Consider the following 20,086-nt stretch of genomic DNA (forward strand, 5'->3'; position numbering starts at 1 on the left):
GATATTTAATACGATGATATCTTATAAATTAAAAAAAATTAAATATGATATGTTTAAGATACACATAAAAATATATGAAATATGATAAATAAGAATTTAGTTAAAATATTTTATACGAATAGAAGTGATAACTATAATAATAAATTTTTCTTAGTAAAAAAATATGAAGTTATGAGGTTTTTCTTTATTTTTAAAATAACCATTAAAATATTCAAATAATCAACAATCCAGATTATTTATTATAAAGTAATTGTGTTTTAAATAAATTGATATTAAAGATAGTGTAAAAAAATTTGAAATGAATATAATTATAAATGTAGTTAATCAGTTTTAAAATGAACAAGAATTGAATCTAGATTCAACTAATACAAGTCGTTGACCACATGGAAACTACAACCACATGAAATCTAAATTTCTTAGCCAAATCATTAGTTACTTATATCTATCACTTACCAACAATCCTCAAAACCATGCCATTGCACTTTTCCTATTTTCATTCACTTCAAAAAAACTATGCCATTGCACTCACTATACTCCTACAAATTCAACCATCACCACCTAGTTTACCTGCAACTCAGTTCATGCTGGTTTTCCATGTGAACCAACAAGGTTTCAATCACTCTCACATATCAATGCAAGTGTCATGTTTGTATTAATGCTTCATAGAACATGATGTATGTATTTTATGGAAAATGCCCGTTTGTCTTCTATTTCTGTATAAACTTTAGTATATTCAATTGTTCTAAATTGTGATGTTGCAGTTAGTTACTCTTCATTCTTGTGTTGGAAAGAGAGGTTTCTTGACAACATCATTGTGTTAACTGATTGAAGCCGAAGATGGGTTTTGAACCGTTGATTTGGTATTGCAAGCCAGAACCAAAGAGTATTTGGGAGAAAGTAGTGGATAGTGCTTTTGGGTCATATACACCATGTGCAATCACTACTCTTGTTGTTTCAACTTCAAATTTGGTTCTTATGGGTTTGTGTTTATATAGAATATGCCTTATTACTTTCAATGCCAAAGCTCAGAGGTTTTGTTTGAAATCGAATTACTATAATTATATTCTTGGAATGTTGGCTAGTTACTGTGCTTTTCAGCCTTTGTTGAGATTGTTCACAGGAAATTCAGCTTTCAACCTGAATGACGAAACGGATTTTGCTCCTTTTGAGGTGAGTTTCTCATAGCATAATCCAATGACATCAATTTGCATGATACTAAAGAATTAAATGTCATTCTGTAAGAGAGAAATATGTAAAATTTTGGTTGGAATGTGAAATTTAAGCGCCTTTCTGTTTCTGTGTTCTTGCAGATAACATCTCTGATCATTGAATCGATTACTTGGTTTTCGATGATAATTCTCATCCTATTGGAAACCAGGGTTTATATTAGGCAATTTAGGTGGTTCGTGAGGTTTGGAGTTATTTATGTTTTGGTGGGAGATATTGTAATGCTTGACCTTCTTCGATCGGTGAAAGATTACTCCAGCAGGTTTAGTTTATTACTTTTCAATACACTTCAATTTTACTTTTAGCATGTTATGGATTTTGGAATTTTCTATAAAATGAAAAAGAGTATGAAAATTTATGCTTCATTCTTCTTGATGGTTCGTGCAGCACCTCACTCATGCTTTGATTTCATTTGTGTAGATCTGCGCTATTTCTATATATTAGCACTGTTATCTGCCAGGTACATTTCTGATTTTCACCACTTCTAATGAAGCTCAATATAATCTTCATTATTAGCACAGTTCCGACACTTCATATTGAATATGTAATTGGTGTCCGACAATTATCATCATCGAACGTCAACAAGACACTGACGCATGTGGTTGCACTCAATCGCTTTTTCAAATTATTACCAGTGTCTAGTGTCTGCTTGTTGACGGCTCAAATTATTATTAGTTGATAACATAGAATGATGTTTGTCACTCATATACATGATAATGAACTTATTTTGAATTAATTTATCTGATGTAGGTGCTGTTTGGTACTTTACTTCTAGTTTACATTCCTAATTTGGTTCCATATTCTGGTCATACAACAATGGAATCTGAGGTACCTGACAATGGTGAATATGAACCACTTTGTGGAGATGATCAAGTTTGCCCCGAAATGCGCGCCAGTTTCTTATCTAGTAAGTAATCCAAAAGATGGATGAGTTGATCAAACATCATGTATAGTTATAAACCTCATTTGACATGTATTAATGTGTTATCTGAAGGATTAAGTTTTGGATGGATAACTCCATTGATGAAACAAGGGTATAGAAAACCAATCACTGAAAAGGATGTTTGGAAGCTCGACAAATGGGATGAAACTGAGACATTAAATGAAAAGTATGCATTTTCTTTTCTAATTGTATATAGTTTTGCATGAAATTCATATATCATGTATATATAATTTATAGTACTTTTTCTTTTCTGTAGATTCCAAAGGTGTTGGATGTCAGAATTTCAAAGCTCTAACCCTTGGCTTTTAAGAGCATTAAACAGTAGTCTAGGGAAAAGGTGCATAGTTACAGCTTTTTCATGATATATTGGCTTCCTTTTAAGTTGTTAGATATTTATTTGGACTTTTCAAGATGACCTTAGTAATGTTGTTCTCTCAATTTTCATTTGATTTGGTTTAAATTTTGTTAGGTTTTGGTTTGGAGGCATCTTCAAGGTGAGACCCCAAATTTTTTAATCTTTAATTGAATTGCCTCAAATGGATAAGTAAACATTTTCATATTGGAAGTTACTTCTAATTGCAGGTTGAGAGGTTTATTTTGTCACTATAATTCATATTTTAAATTGAGGTCGCGGTTACACATGCAAACTTTTATATTGCGGCAAAATGTGGTCGATGCAGTTGAAATTTTGGTTTCAATACCATTGCAGTGACATCAAAATCTGGTTGCAATTGCGATTGCGAACAACAATTTAAAACGATGCTATAATGTACAAGGTTTTCGTTTTTAATGATCTTGAATTATGTGTTTGCTGACTCTTGTGGAACTTGGAAAATTTTTAATGATCTTTGCAGATAGGCAATGATCTTTCTCAATTTGTTGGGCCTATTTTGCTGAACCATCTCTTAGATGTAAGTTCACTTCTCCCCAAAGCAAAACTAGATTGATGTGAAGCTGAAAGCACAATGATACTATGCTAGAAAAAATCGGCACGAGAATGTTAATGGCTTGAACTAGATATATATTACAGTTCGTGACAGTTATTTTTAATGTGCAGTCAATGCAAAATGGAGATCCGTCTTGGATCGGATACATCTACGCCTTCTCCATATTTGTTGGAGTGGTATGGCTACTGTCTCTTATAATTTTAAGAATTTTCGTTCCGTAAACTCAGCTTCTTGGATATCATAACTATTTTATACATTTCATAGCATTCAATAAATAGATGTTTTTACTCTTTTCAGTCGGTTGGTGTTCTATGCGAGGCACAGTATTTCCAGAATGTTATGCGTGTCGGATTTCGTCTTAGATCAACATTGGTATGTCATCTCTTTATCCTTAAAAATCTCTTTTTTACGAATATATATCCACGCATTTTATATGATGTGATTTTATCGATTATAGGTGGCTGCTATATTCAGAAAATCATTGAGGCTAACTCATGAAAGTAGAAAGAAGTTCTCATCAGGAAAACTTATGAATATGATAACAACAGATGCCAATGCAATACAGCAAATATGTCAGCAACTTCATGGACTATGGTCAGCACCGTTTCGCATCATCATAGCTATGGTTCTTCTATACCAGCAACTAGGCGTTGCTTCAATTGTTGGATCAGTAATGCTAGTTCTCATTATTCCACTACAGGCAAGTTTTGATATCATAGTTCCGACTTTAAAAGTGGTTGTGATTAAAGTCAATTATTTGATGATTACGATTGATATGAATATAGTAATTTCTTTGATTTTATATAGGTTTCTCTTCGATTAATTTTTTTTTTTTTGAGAACAGACATTTGTGATTAGCAGAATGAGAAAACTGACTAAGGAAGGACTGCAACAGACTGACAAAAGGGTTGGTCTGATGAACGAAATTCTTTCGGCCATGGATACAGTAAAGTACGAGCACATTAAAATATGTCAACTTTCAACATTCAAGTACAGATTATGTTTTAGCATTATTTATGATATGCTGAATATGATTTAGATGTTATGCATGGGAAACAAGCTTTCAGTCTAGAATTCAAAGCATTCGACACGAAGAACTATCATGGTTCCGCAAAGCTCAGCTGCTATATGCTGTATGAATACGAACCTTGACATAGTTTTTTAATTCAGAGTGTTTACATATTGTTTCTAGATTTAAATGAAAATTTGTCGCATTTTTCTCCTAACTTTTTCTTCTCTATTGCAGCTAAACAGTTTTATACTGAACAGCATCCCAGTTCTTGTGACAGTGACTTCTTTTGGAATGTTTACGTTACTTGGTGGAGAATTAACACCGGCAAGGGCTTTCACTTCACTGTCACTGTTCTCGGTTTTGCGATTTCCTTTAAATATGCTTCCAAATTTACTAAGCCAGGTTGTTTTTTGCTCTTATCTCATTAAGTTAATGCTTTTTTTTATTTCAAAATAAAATTGATAGAATAAACTCGTGATAAAGATATGATGCAATTTCTTACTGTCTACTGATTTTATTTTCTGACAGGTAGCAAATGCAAATGTCTCGTTGCAACGTTTGGAGGAACTGTTTTCGGCCGAGGAACGAGATTTAAAACAAAATCCACCAATTGTTCCAGGACTTCCAGCCATATCAATAAAGAATGGACACTTTTCATGGGATCCGAAGGTCAATTTTTCACTGATTTTTCTAAGCATTGCCATAGCAACGTTATAGAGAACGGGCTATTTATAGCTAACATCTTCATTTCAGTCATTTTTTATGAAGAGTAACATTTTACCATCTTAATTTATTTTTAGTTTTTCATTTGTTTTTCATTCATTTTATTTATAATATTGATATTTTTAGTATGCAATTCACAGGCAGACAAGGCCACGTTATCAAATATCAATGTTGAAATACCGGTTGGCAGCTTAGTTGCAATCATTGGAGGAACTGGAGAAGGTAAAACATCACTTATTTCAGCAATGCTTGGAGAGATACCTCTTGTATCCGATGGAAATGCTACAATCAGAGGCACTGTTGCTTATGTTCCTCAGATTTCATGGATTTACAATGCAACTGTGAGTTTGCAGCTTTGTTTATCCTTCTAAGATTTATGATTTATTCATAATAATTTGAAAAGTGAACAAATAGTACTACTTGATTTATCATTCTCAATCACTTCTTAATTTCCAGGTTCGTGAAAATATATTATTTGGATCAAAATTCGATCATGGACGGTATTGGAAGGCCATCGATGTCACTTCTTTGGAACATGATCTCAATTTTTTACCAGTAAGATTGTTATGAACTTTCATCTTCTCTATTGTTGCTATAAAAGTTTTTAAGACACAATTTTTTAAGAATTTATTTATCGCATTTATCTCTTTTCAGGGACGCGATTTTACGGAGATTGGAGAAAGAGGAGTCAATATTAGTGGTGGACAAAAGCAAAGAGTTTCTTTAGCTAGAGCTGTATACTCAAATTCTGATGTATATATATTCGATGATCCTTTAAGTGCTCTTGATGCTCATATTGCTCAAGAGGTATCATTCTTATCAAGCTCTAAAACACAAGTCCTTTAAGTGCTTTTGATGCTTATAGATAATTTTTTGGAATTATCTATGATCATAGTTTATAGTTCATATAACTTAATTTGCAATGTCCTTTAGGTTTTCAGAAACTGTATAAAGGAAGGGCTGCAAGAAAAAACCAGGGTTCTTGTAACGAACCAGCTTCATTTTCTCCCTCAGGTCGACAAAATTATTCTCGTCAGTGAAGGAATGATTAAGGAACAAGGAACATTCGAGGAGTTGTCGAAATGCGGGCCTCTATTTCAGAAGCTAATGGAAAATGCAGGGAAAATGGAACAAGAAGTAGATAGTAACAAAGATGAAGATACTGATGACAAGAATGATGTTTTACCTTTGAATAATGACGCAATTGTAGAGTTACCAAATGATACAAGCTACGAGAAGAAGGGAAAGTTGCGAAAATCGGTACTTGTTAGGAAAGAAGAGCGGGAAACAGGCGTCGTTAGCTGGAAAGTTTTAACGCGGTACACATCGGCTTTAGGAGGACTGTGGGTAGTTGCTATACTTTTTGCATGCTACACATTAACTGAAGCTCTCCGAATTTCGAGTAGCACATGGTTAAGTGTGTGGACATCTCAAGATTCCACCGCTGCTTCTCAAGCAGGATATTTTCTTTTCGTCTACGCACTTTTCTCATTCGGACAGGTAATTTTGCGGTGACTATAAGTTTCTATTTAACAATTGTAACTTATTATTTAGCATCTTTTACTTTACTTGTAAGGAATTAGTATTTCTTAAGAAAATGTTCATTCTTTGCTGCATTCAGGTATCTGTGGCACTTGCAAACTCTTATTGGTTGATCATTTCAAGTCTTCGTGCTGCGAAAAGACTGCACGATGCAATGCTAGATAAAATTCTAAGCGCTCCAATGCTATTCTTCCAGACGAATCCTGTCGGCCGCATAATTAATAGATTTGCGAAAGACACGGGAGACATAGATACCAATGTTTTTAATTTGGTGAATACGTTTCTCGGGCAAGTTTGGCAACTACTTTCAACATTTGTTCTAATAGGAACTGTGAGCACCATATCCCTGTGGGCCATATTGCCACTTCTGATCTTTTTCTATGTTGCTTATATATACTACCAGGTGTGTTCTACAATTTTCTTCTTAAGTGCTTGACAATAAGTGATTATGGTTGAAGGAATTAACTAATCTTTCCTATTAACACATGCCTAATAGAGCACAGCTCGAGAGGTGAAGCGCATGGATTCCATTACAAGATCACCTGTTTATGCACATTTTGGAGAATCATTGAATGGTTTGTCGAGCATTCGAGCTTACAAGGCGTACGACAGGATGTCAATCAACAATGGAAAATTCATGGATAACAATATCAGATTTACTCTTGTGAATATTAGTTCGAACCGTTGGCTAACGATAAGGTTAGAAAGCTTAGGAGGCCTCATGATTTGGTTGATAGCTACATTCGCTGTGTTACAAAATGCAAAATCGGAAAACCCTGCATTAATAGCATCTACAATGGGTTTACTTCTCAGTTATACATTGAACATAACAAATCTCTTGAGTGGCGTACTTAGACAAGCAAGTAGAGCTGAAAACAGTTTAAATTCGGTCGAGCGTGTTGACACGTATATAAATTTAGAAACTGAGGGTCAAAGTATAATCGAGACGAACCGTCCACCACCAGGATGGCCAACAAAAGGATCAATTGAGTTTGAGAACGTTGTTTTGAGTTATAGGCCGGAACTTCCTCCGGTCCTACACGGCTTGTCCTTTGTAGTGCCTTCAACTGAGAAAATAGGTGTAGTTGGAAGAACTGGTGCAGGAAAGTCTAGCATGCTTAATGCGTTATTCCGGATCGTGGAGCTTCAAAGTGGAAGAATCATTATCGATGGCTACGATATTTCTACATTCGGACTAGCAGATTTGAGAAGAGTTCTTACTATCATACCACAGTCACCAGTTCTTTTCTCCGGTATGAACTGTAACCATAAACTTTGTTCTATATTTAGTTAATCATGAATGAGTTTATTTTTGATCCATTGCTAGCAAAATTTCATAATGCGACCAAATTGCATTGCGGAACCATACATATTACTACTAGTGTTGTTGTATTTTAAGTTTTTAAGCTTTCATTTAATTGCGAAAATCACTTTCTGTTCTGAAAACGGCTATTCTTTCTTATAGGAACTGTTCGTTTCAATCTTGATCCGTTTACCGAACACAACGATGCTGACCTATGGGAAGCTTTGGAAAGGGCACATTTGAAGGATGTGATAAGAAGAAATTCATTTGGTCTAGATGCTCAGGTACGTAGATTACGGTATAAATTTATTCATCGAGGTTGCGCATATTGATTGAAAGCATCAATCAAATAACCTTCTATTATTATGTTCATCCAATGAATGCATAATCATTAATGTCGGTAAACAAGAAATACGACAAGGTAATCTTTTGCGCTAAATAAAGGTTTCTGAGGGAGGCGACAATTTCAGCGTTGGACAACGGCAACTACTAAGTCTAGCTAGAGCATTGCTAAGAAGATCAAAGGTTCTCGTCCTCGATGAAGCTACTGCTGCTGTAGATGTTCGAACAGACGCTCTTATACAGAAAACCATCAGACAAGAGTTTCATTCCTGCACGATGCTCATCATCGCACATAGATTGAACACAATTATCGACTGCAACCAGATCCTGCTGCTCGACGCTGGCAAGGTACGTCCAAATAGCACGAACTACATATACTAAATTCCCGCGTTTTGCACTTATCATGATGATCTAGATCTAAAGTCAATGTTGATGATTCATTTTCTGGTACACTTCACAGGTTCTTGAATACAGTTCACCCGAGGAACTCTTACAAAACGAAGAAACTGCGTTCTACAGAATGGTTCAAAGTACAGGACCTGCAAATGCTGAGTATTTATGCAGCTTAGTATTTGGAAAGACACAGAACAATTCAAATGAACAAAACAAAGATTTGGAAAACCGTATGCGACAATTAGCATCAACGAATTGGGCTGCTGCTACTCAGTTTGCAATATCTTCTACACTTTCATCTTTACATCAACACCTTCAAAGTCCAAATACTAAAGACGATACAGATATCGTTAATAGAACAAAGGATGCGGTAGTTACACTTCAGGAAGTTCTAGAAGGAAAGCACGACGAAACTATAGAAGATACATTGGTTAAATATCATGTTCCTACAGATAGATGGTGGTCTACTCTCTATAAAGTCATCGAAGGTAAACATAATAATCCTATTATAATCAATGTTTTAAAAGTCGAACTAGAGATAGAACAGGTGAAACCTCCGAGTCATGGTTCAATTGGTTCAACCGGATTCAACTCTAGTTCGACCAAATTGCAATGTAATTGATGTCTATTCCAATTTTGATCATATGTTCAATTATTCTTTCAGGTCTTGCTGTTTTGATCAAGTTGCCTCAGGACAACTTTCAACAATTAGAACCTGATTTTGAAGGGAGATCCTTTGACTAATATATATATATATATATATTGAAAATGAGATAGTAAGACTTGTTACATGAAATCAAATCTCAGAGGAATATAGTTGAAATCACATGTTTCTTCACATTGTTCTTCCCTCTTTATTATACTATTTTCTTTTCTTTTTTCAACATTTTTTCTCTTTTTTTTTCTCTCTTGTATCAATAGGGTTCTTTTCCATTTGACAAAAATGATTTTAAGGAAAATTATCCATAATATAATGAAAGTTCTTTTTAAGTTTTATCCCTTGTGATGCTCCATATTTTCAAATTTACATATATTAAATTTGCTAAACAAGTAAGTAATATGTACATCCTTTACATTAAAAAAAAAACAAAATTTAAAAATTATTTTTTTCTATAAAAAGTCACACTTTTTAGTCATCTAAAATAATTCCGTCTACAAAATTAGTGTTATGATTAACAGGTGCCCCATTAGTATATATTAACTACTGTGATAATTTTATATTATATATTTTTTTATTTTTTTTTCCTTTTTTATCAATTAAGTTAATAAAAATGATATTAGACTAAACACACACAAAAATTGTACTTTTATTTTTAGAATTAATCATCCTTTCCGCTATTTTCTCCTTTGTCAAATACCAATATTATTAAGCTAAATATCATATCAAAATTCGAATTCAAAACTTTACATTTATGTATATAAGTATTCAATGGTTATTATCTTTTTTTTCTTTCTATAAACTAAAAAATATCATTAAATTTATTCACAAAAGTTTTTTCTTCAAGAAAATTATATACAAATTTTTAAATAATTATGTTATCACAAACTACACTGAAATTTTAAGAAAGAAAGTGAAGGAATATATTATTTAGGTATCATAATATTAAAATGTATTCAAATTTTAGAGATGTATATTCGGACACATCCAATTATGATTTAACGTTAAAATATTCTGAAGATGCATCTTTAAACTCATTTTGGAGATGCATCTCCGAAAGATATTAGAGTTTAAATCGCATTAGAACTCTTCTGCTTCTTCATTTCTAAAAAAAACTCAAAACTTCATCAAACTCTCTCAAAAAAATATTCATCAACCACGTCCAAAATCAAACAACCAAATTTAAAATGAATATTCAATCAACATCAAGGACATCCCAATCACACCGTTTTTTTGGATGGTTAGCATGTCTGCATTCCACTATTGAAGGACATGAAGAGTTGCAGAAATTTCTGAAGATCTATCTCTGAAATTTTTCAACGTTTAGTTACCCAGTAACTGGAGATGCATCTCCGGAAATTCTCAGTCTGTTTTTTTTTCTTCTTGCTTGTAGTGTTGTTTGTACTAATTGTTTGGTTTAATTACAAACATTATGGCTGATAGACACGATTGACCATACTGCCAGACATATCTGGGACAGAGAGGTAACATTAGTTGAATTCATTTTTTTTAATTTATATTTATTAATATATTACAAGTTTCTGCCATTGATTTATTTTTCTACAGGACCGTGATCAGCTAAATTCTTTTAACCATACTGCCAAAAAGATTACAGACTTGCCTCAGCCGATGGAGGAGTGGTTTCGGGAAGTTTTGTCCCTATCTGGGATGAAGGACTTGTGCATGACCGATTATATTACGATCAACCACTGATGCTTAATGCATTTGTGGAGAGATGGCACACCAAGACCTCGTCAATTCATCTCCCTTTTGGTGAGATGTCTATCACACTCTACGATGTGTCGTGTTTGCTACATCTTCCGATCAGTAGAAAACTTCTAGATCATTGGAGGATTATCAAAGACGTGGCACTCGAGATGGTGGTAGACTATCTGAGAGTTGATCCAGAGGTTGCAGTGACGGAGATGGAGAGAAGCAGAGGGACTCATTCTAGGTTTGAATTCCTGAAAAAGGTATATACATATGAGATCGTTACAGCAGAGCAGGCTAAAGGCGATGACGAGCATGTGGGGCTCCATAGAGCGTATGAGAGCATATTTGCTATATTTGGTTGGCACTGTGATTTTTATGGGAAAAAGTGCCATTTATACAGATGTCGTATATCTATGGTACATCGAGGACTTCGAGTGGGTTCATGAGTACAATTAGGGGGGTGCTTGTTTGGTTTACTTGTACTCGAAGTTATCAAAGAGATGTAGGTGGAAGACTAAGCAGGTCACATACAACATCACACTACTGACGGTAATTTTTATTAGTCTTTTAATGTTTATGTGTCATTTTCATTTCATATTTGCAACGCTATTACCGATGATTTGTGTGTTCCAAAACTTTTTAGGTTTGGATCCTCCTTCACTTCTCGCGTATCTCCGGTTGGGCGGGTGTACCGACTTACACTGAGCATACACTGGATGCTTCTGCATTTTCCCACTCAGAGGGAACCAGGCAACATAGTCGTTCAGACTGTATCTTGACTGCTTGGTTGCTGAGGACATGCACTTCAGCAGCTATGTCGATCACCGTAAGACGCGGCCATTTGACGATATAAGTTATACTTTGGATGGTTGGATTGCGAATCACGTCTCACTGCTCCTCTTATGTCTGAGCGCGTGATGTGGCAGTTCGACTACACTCAAACAATTCTTAGACACCCAGTTGTCTCTGCTTTGACACGTAGACAAGTGGATTCCATGTTTGATGATTATCTTAGCCATCTGGTACCGGAGGAGGAACGAAGTACCATAGCTGAAAGCGACAAGCTACGTCGAAGAGTACATCAGATGGTTCTTCAGGGTGTCACATCACTATATGGTGCATGCTACTTCAGGGGATCCACTGAGGTCAGCTCATTAGAAGATACTATAGGAGAAGCAGACACAGTTAGATCATATGCTCATGATATGTTGCCTAGATATCGTCCCATAATGTGTGAGAAAATTCTTTACTTTGAATAGCTTTTGATTGATAGCAAATTGTGTGATCATCATCCAAATGATGGCTGTGCATTACCATACATGACACATGAGTGTTTTTAGTGTGTTTTATCCCATTCTATTGCTGCATGTCTGTACATAAAGATCTACATTGATACATCTCTTAAAATAACTCATAAAATCCATTTTGTGTCAGTATGCATCAACACATAAGCCTATGCATCGATCCATACAGCATGTTGCAATTTTCAAATAATTTTTGTTCAGTATGCATCGATGCACACGAGTCATGTATCGACACATGAAAGGCAAAATGCTCTATGGATCGATCCATACGATCCTTGCATCGATGCATGATCAGTTAAAGCAGCCTATGTATCAATGCATACGTATTAGGCATCGATACATGATAGTGGAAATGTCATATGCATCAATACATACGAATTATGCATCGATCCATGCTTAATTCAATTCACCAAAAACTCACTTATCTTACAGTATGCATCGATGCATACTCTCATGTATCAATGCATAAGTCTGTTTTGTGCTCTAACAGTTTCTGTTTTTCAGCATATATAAGAAATGTTGTGACAGCAGTGAAAAGTGACGAATTCTAAAAGGGAAAAACAATTGTACACAAGATAAAAGCAGTGTAGCAGCAGTTGTTTTGAGGGCAGATAGAAACCTGAAAGAGACTTCATCTTCTTCACCTTCTCAATCACTTTTCTTCAAGAACATCAAAACATAATCATTCTTGTTCTTCGGATTAAAGGATCAAAGAGATAACGTTCAGCGGTACGATCAAGGATCTAGCTGAGGTTTTTAGTGGAACGATCGAGGATCTAGCTGAGTTGAAGATTGAAGGGGGTTTCGAGGAAAAACCTACTGGTTTGTCCTTCAAGAACTGGAGTGTTCTTGCGGGTTTGTTAGTCACGTTTGCAGAACAGATTCAGCCGCAGCGTTGCGTTTGGAGATCGGGGGATTTCGCAAGCAGGTCGTGGAACCGGTGAATTGTTTGCAATTTCGTGCAGGAAATTCTTGATTGTGCTCAGATCAAGTGGAGGTTTCATACAAGAAGAAGTTCTTGGAATTTAGAATTCTGTCTTTGTATCATAACCTTGTATCAACGAATTCGGCAATAATTGATAATCAAAGTTCTCAATTTCATTTGAAATTGAGAGGGAGACGTACCCACACGCGAGGACGACGTGGGGAACTTCCTTACCAAATCTCTGCGTATTGTATTCTTACCTTACTCCTCTTTACGTTTCAAACAGTTTTCGCAATTTCAGTTAGTGTGTTGTGATTGTACCTTTTGCAAGACAGCAGTGGCAAGAAAACTTTTTTTAACTGAACACCATTGTTGTTTATCATTGATCACATACACACCAACTGTTTGACAAAATTGTTAGCTAGGTTTTATTCATTGGAAATAAACTTTAATGATAAGTGCATTCAATTAGCTAAAATTCTGGTGTTGATAGTTTCTGTCATTCTTATTCAAATCCAGCATTAAACTCGTGTGTCCGGTTTTCTAGTAGCAGTTCAGAATAGACGGAAGTCGATTCGGGACTGATATTTTTCGCCAACTTTAAAAACTCTGATAAAACTTTAAATCCGTTAAATTTTAAAAAGAGGTGATCTATTCACCCCCCCTCTCGATCACTAGCCACACCGTCTAACAAGTGGTATCAGAGCGCCGGTTCGCTGGTGCTCTGTGGCTGCCTGTAACAGTATGGATTCTGAACCAAAGGGGGCGTATAATAGAGCGCCTATTTTCAACGGTGAAAATTACGGCTACTGGAAAGACTGCATGCGAGTTCATATAAATTCTGTGGATAGGCTAGTATGGGCTGCCATTGAAAATGGTCCGTTTCAAATTACTATGACAAATACGGCTGGCGCCATAGTACCTAAACCAGAAGATGATTGGAATGAGAAAGATGAGAAAAAGTGGTCGTGTGATTGGAGAGCTCGAAACATGCTAATTTTTGCACTTGGTGTTGATGAGTATTATCGAGTATCCCATTGCACGACAGCTAAAGAAATGTGGGATGCTTTAGAAGTTGCTCATGAGGGTACTACTGAAGTAAAACAGTCCCGGATTAACACACTCAATCAAGAGTTTGAGCTCTTTCGCATGAAACAAGGAGAATCTATCTCCGACATGCAAAAGAGATTCACTCATCTAACTAACCGATTGAATGCGCTTGGAAAACCTATTTCCAATGAAATTGCTACTAATAAAATTCTCAGGTGTCTTAGCAGGGAATGGCAACCTAAAGTAACAGCAATTAAGGAAGCCAACGATCTAACGAGACTTACGATTACAACTTTGTTTGGAAAGCTGGAAGAACATCAGCAAGCATTGGAAAGTCTTGAAAAATATGAGAACAAAAGTAAGAAGGAAAAGGAGAAGAAAAGAGACAAAGAGGGAGAGAAGAAGCCAATAGCTCTTGTGGCCTCTAGCTCTAAGTCCTCACGAAAAGAGCAAAGTGAAAATGATTCTAGTAGTGACAAAGATTCAGATGATGAGGAAATTGGACTGTTTGTAAGGAGATATAATAGATTCATTCGAAAGAATGGAGTCAAGCATTCCGACAAAAATCTCATGAAGTTTCGAAGACAATCTACAGATTCGAAATAAGAAGAGAACAAGAAGAGTAGAGGAAGAGGATCTTGTTTTAATTGTGGTAAATCTGGACATTATAAAACGGACTGCCCTATGAAGTACAAGGATCAAAGAAAAGCTTCACCAAAAGGGTACAGCAAACAAAGAAGAGCATACATTGCATGGGAAAGTGATAGTGATTCATCAAGCACACAAAGCTCAAGTGATGGTGATGAAGCCGTAAATCTGTGCCTTATGGCTCACACAAGAAATCAGTCCTACCACAAGAAGAAAAACAATGACAAAAAGGTAAAACAAGCCTATTACAATAATTTCTCTTCTATGTCTTTTTCCGAACTAAAAATAGCTTTTGAAAAACTGCATAATGAAGCTGTAGATGCTTTTAAAAGACTATCTTCCGACAAACATATTTTTTCATTTTTGGAAGGTAAAGTAAACAAAGCCCAAATTGATTTAGAAGCGTTGAAAGATAGTATTGCAGAAAATTCAAAAGATATTGACATTGATGGATGTAGTAGAGTTAGGTATTGTGATGCTTGTTATATTTGGCAAAAAGAGGTAAACACTCTTAAGGTCAAATTAGAAAAAGCGTTGCAACCTAAGGTCACTTATGCCGTTGACTCTAGGTTGTTTAAGAAGTCGTTAAATCCACCATATGCAAAATACTCTTTCATTCCAAAGGATTTAATGAACAAGAATAAACAACCACATCATCATGGTTTATGTCATTATTGTTGTCGTGCTGGCCATACCATTGAGAAATGCAAGTTTAGGAGATTTCTTGTTCCTAAAGGTATTTATCAATGGAAGCCAAAAGGCAACCATGTTAGCACTTACCCACTTGGACCCAATGAAAATTGGGTACCAACCTCTCTCTTTTGATATTGTAGGATGAGTGCCTTGCTTCCGCAGATAGAAGGTGGTTTCTTGACAGCGGCTGGTCAAGGCACATGACCGGTGACATATCGCTTTTTATAGACTTCAAGGCAAAGAAGAAGGGATATGTTACTTATGGAGACAATAACAAAGGAGCAATACTCGGCAAAGGTAGTGTAGGTAATCCCTCCACCACTACTATTTCTAATGTCCATCTAGTAGAGGGACTTAAACACAATTTGTTAAGCATAAGTCAATTATGTGACATGGGCTATAAAGTTTCTTTTACAAAAACTTGCTGCATAATTGAACATGCTGAACAGGACGTTGTGTTTAAGGGTATAAGAGTAAACAATATCTATATGCTTGACCTTTTTGATGTACCTTTAACAAGTACTAAATGTCTAGTCACCTTGAATGATGATTCTTGGCTTTGGCATAGACGTTTAACGCATGTTAATTTCGATTTGCTTAATAAGGTTGTATCTAAGGATCTAGTAGTCGGTCTACCAAAAATAAAATTTTCAAAAGACCACCTATGTGACGCGTGCCAAATGGGAAAGCAAACGAGGGTCTCTTTTAAATCTAAAAATGTAATTTCAACTTCACGACCCCTTGAGCTTCTCCATATGGATCTCTTTGGACCTTCTAGGACAAAGAGCCTAGGTGGAAATTACTATGGTTTTGTAATTGTTGACGACTATTCTAGATTTACTTGGACTATATTCCTTCATAGCAGAGATGAAACTTTTTCTGCTTTTAAGAATTTTGCAAATCTGTTCCAAAACAAAATGAATTCCAAAATAGTTACAATTCGTAGCGATCATGGTGGTGAGTTTCAAAATTATCACTTTGAGAAGTACTGTGACAAGTATGGTATTGAGCATAATTTTTCAGCTCCTCGAACTCCACAACAAAATGGCGTTGTGGAGCGTAAAAATCGTGTTTTAGAGGAGTTGGCAAGAACAATGCTCAATGAGGGTGGATTACCAAAATACTTTTGGGCTGATGCTGTCAGCACAGCCTGTTATGTTTTAAACAGAATCTTAATTCGCCCTATTTTAAATAAAACTCCTTATGAACTTTTGAAAGGAAGAAAACCAAACTTGTCACATCTTCACGTATTCGGTTGTAAGTGTTTTGTTTTGAATAACGGTAAGGAAAATATTGGGAAGTTTGATGCAAAAGCGGATGAAGGTATCTTTCTTGGTTACTCACTGTCAAGTAAAGCATATAGAGTGTATAATAAGCGTTTACTTACTGTTGAAGAATCTGTTCATGTTTCTTTTGATGAGTCCTATCCGAAAAATGTCGGAAAAGGTATTTCTTTTGATGACGCAGGGGTATCTACAGAAGACATACTCAAGGAAGCTGTTGAGGAAACTGATCAGTCCAAAACAGCTGCCCATGAGAAGGAGGAAGATACTAGTCATGAAGAAAATGAGGAAGAAAAGACAGCTGAAGTGAATGATCTTCCAACAGCTTGGAAATCCTCAAAAGACCATCCCATTGACAACATCTTGGGAGACATTTCAAAGGGAGTAATGACCCGTTCTAAGATAAGTAATTTTTGTTCTCACTTCGCGTTTGTTTCACAAGTAGAACCTAAAAATGCCAAAGAGGCCTTGATTGATGAATTTTGGCTAATGGCCATGCAAGAAGAGCTTAATCAATTTAAAAGAAATGACGTTTGGGAACTTGTCCCTCGTCCGCGAGATCATCATATCATAGGCACTAAGTGGGTTTTTAGAAATAAGCTTGATGAAAACGGAGTGATTACTAGGAACAAGGCACATTTAGTAGCACAAGGGTATAACCAAGAGGAGGGCATAGACTATGAGGAAACTTATGCTCCAGTTGCTCGCCTTGAAGCTATACGTCTTTTGCTTGCCTATGCGTGTTCTAATGATTTTAAGCTTTACCAAATGGACGTAAAGAGTGCTTTTCTTAATGGTGTCATCAATGAAGAGGTATATGTGTCACAACCTCCTGGTTTTGAAAATGCTGAAAATCCAGATCATGTTTACAAATTAAAGCGAGCCTTGTATGGTCTTAAACAAGCCCCTCGGGTTTGGTATGAAAGGCTTAGCAAATTTCTAATTGATCATGGATATTCAAGAGGTAAAGTGGATAATACTCTCTTTATTAAACACAAAGGAAAGCTTATTCTTTTAGTTCAAGTTTATGTAGACGATATAATTTTTGGTTCAACTAACATACACTTGGTCGAAGAATTTTCTAAGGTTATGCAGGGTGAATTTGAGATGAGTCTAATGGGGGAGCTGAATTACTTCCTAGGACTGCAAATTAAGCAACTTGATGAGGGTACAGCAGTATGTCAAACAAAATACTGCAGAGAACTACTCAAGCGCTTTGGAATGAATGACTCAAAATCAATTGACACTCCAATGTCTACCAACGGAAATCTAGATAAGGATGAGCATGGTAAGTGTGTAGATGTCAAAAAGTTCAGAGGTATGATCGGATCTCTCTTGTATCTTTCTGCTTCTAGACCTGACATCATGTTTAGTGTTTGTATGTGTGCACGCTATCAATCAAATCCTAAGGAATCACACCTAAAAGCTGTTAAACGCATATTTAGATATCTTCACGGAACACCTAAATATGGGCTTTGGTATTCCAAAGGAAGTGATTGTAGTTTAGTAGGGTACTCCGATTCTGATTTTGCTGGCTGCAAATCAGATAGGAAAAGCACAAGTGGTACATGTCACCTGTTTTCAAATTCCTTGGTAAGTTGGCATAGCAAAAAGCAGGTTTATGTGGCTTTGTCAACTGCAGAGGCAGAATACGTTGCAGCCGGTAGCTGTTGCGCTCAGATTTTATGGCTGAAGCAGCAACTACAAGATTTTAACATTCAACTCAAACGTATTCCTATAAAATGTGACAACACTAGTGCCATAAACCTTACTAAAAACCCTGTTTTACACTCACGCACTAAACACATAGAGATTAGACATCACTTTCTTCGCGACCATGTTGAAAAAGAAGACGTTGTATTTGAGCATGTTGACTCCAAAAATCAGCTTGCTGATATATTCACTAAACCTTTGGCAACGGAACCTTTCTTCAACATTCGTCGTGAATTAGGGATCTTAGATCTTTCTTATTTGATGTCTTAAGCATGTTGGCTCTTAATTATATTATGCCTCACCTTGGTTGATAAGATTCGTTTTAGATGTCAATTATCCATCACAAGATTACGCCAACAGAGGTAATATCACTCCTTTCTACAATTCTCTTACTGCTAAGTGGTTGTGTATGTTAGAACAAATGTTCTTACTCTCGTTGATATAAATTTGGTTGCATATATTGTTTGCCTATATTGTTTGCACATTACAAAAATCTGACTTATGAATCTTTCTTGGGCATAACCATCATGACATAGTGCATAATGCATATCCATACTGCATCAAAATTCACTAAAATCTGGTTTGGCATCAGTATGCATCGACACAAAACATGTATGCATCGATCCATTTATTCTGAATTTCAATTTTTTTAACAACTGGTTCAGGATGCATCGATGCATCCATCGCATGTATCGATACACAGACCTGTTATAAACAAAAATGAATGATAGGCATCGATCCATGGCCATTTGCATCGACACATACTAATGCTATTTGAATTAAATGCATTTTTTTCTCTCTCATGCATCGACACATCAGCCAACCCTATCACTTCCTATCTCAAGACTTCATATCATCTGTCCTCAAAAACCCCAAAACCAGTGGCTAACCCTAATCTTCCTCATCTTCACTCTCTCTAAAACCCTAAATCTCACATCACCATGCCTCCACACACTATTCCAGCCAGAGCAAAAGGAAAAGGAAAAGGAAAGGAAACTGCCGGTACTTCTCAGCAACCACCAGATGTTCCTTCAAATGCCTTAGACTTACTTCATCCTGCTATTGCTGCTGAATTTGAGGAATCCTTCAAGACAAGGTTAGTTATGAAACCCCATGTCTTTGATAAAACAGATGCTATTCACCTGCATCTAAATGAGGTGGTTGAACTCCTACATGCACAAAGACTTTGGTCATTTCTGTCTACAAAGGATGATTACCATGAGGATTTCATCCGGGCCTTTTATGATGGCTTACAAACTGGTAGAGGCTATATGTTCCGGTGTTCTATCGGTGTCAGAACATATACCTTTGAAGCCTCTGATTGGGAAACGGTGTTTCAAATTCCGCATCCGTCGATGAATGTCAAGTCCTGGCATGACCTGCATTTTGATACTGAATTTGACATGAAGGACTTTACTCCATCTATCCTAAAGATAGACATACCGCTGAGTGAGGATGAACACGTCACGTCTGGTATGATTAAGCAAACTCCGCGTATTCTTCACTGGATTATCACACACATTCTGCGTCCAACAAACAGTGGACATTCTCGGTTGGATAGGCCAAGCATACATCTTCTCTACATTCTGCAAAATAAGGTTCTCTTAAATTGGGCAAACTACTTTGTAAAACGTCTATTTTTCGTGCGAGACAACTCCAAGAATGTG

General features: G+C 36.0%; 1 protein-coding gene across 4 annotated transcripts; it reads left to right on the forward strand.

Annotated features, from left to right (window-relative positions):
* Positions 1-355: 355 nt before the first annotated feature.
* On the forward strand, positions 356-9,428 carry LOC127085940 (ABC transporter C family member 12). Of its 4 annotated transcripts, none has more exons than XM_051026521.1 (26): positions 359-674; positions 762-1,170; positions 1,311-1,489; positions 1,648-1,687; positions 1,978-2,134; positions 2,222-2,336; positions 2,427-2,507; positions 2,640-2,664; positions 3,025-3,081; positions 3,228-3,293; positions 3,415-3,489; positions 3,575-3,817; positions 3,962-4,068; positions 4,157-4,250; positions 4,364-4,531; positions 4,658-4,798; positions 4,993-5,193; positions 5,309-5,407; positions 5,507-5,659; positions 5,786-6,352; positions 6,474-6,797; positions 6,891-7,647; positions 7,860-7,981; positions 8,142-8,387; positions 8,500-8,920; positions 9,097-9,428. In XM_051026521.1, the coding sequence occupies exons 2-26, from the start codon at positions 838-840 to the stop codon at positions 9,174-9,176; spliced, it is 4,851 nt and encodes a 1,616-aa protein (XP_050882478.1). In that variant the 5' UTR covers positions 359-674; positions 762-837; the 3' UTR covers positions 9,177-9,428. The 4 variants fall into 4 exon arrangements, with proteins under 4 accessions (XP_050882481.1, XP_050882478.1, XP_050882480.1 ...); XM_051026523.1 differs by having other exon boundaries at positions 359-638; positions 766-1,170; XM_051026522.1 differs by having other exon boundaries at positions 359-609.
* The last annotated feature ends 10,658 nt before the right edge of the window (positions 9,429-20,086 follow it).

The sequence above is a fragment of the Lathyrus oleraceus genome, chromosome 5 (assembly GCF_024323335.1).
Source record: "Lathyrus oleraceus cultivar Zhongwan6 chromosome 5, CAAS_Psat_ZW6_1.0, whole genome shotgun sequence".
NCBI classification, from domain to species: Eukaryota; Viridiplantae; Streptophyta; class Magnoliopsida; order Fabales; family Fabaceae; genus Lathyrus; species Lathyrus oleraceus.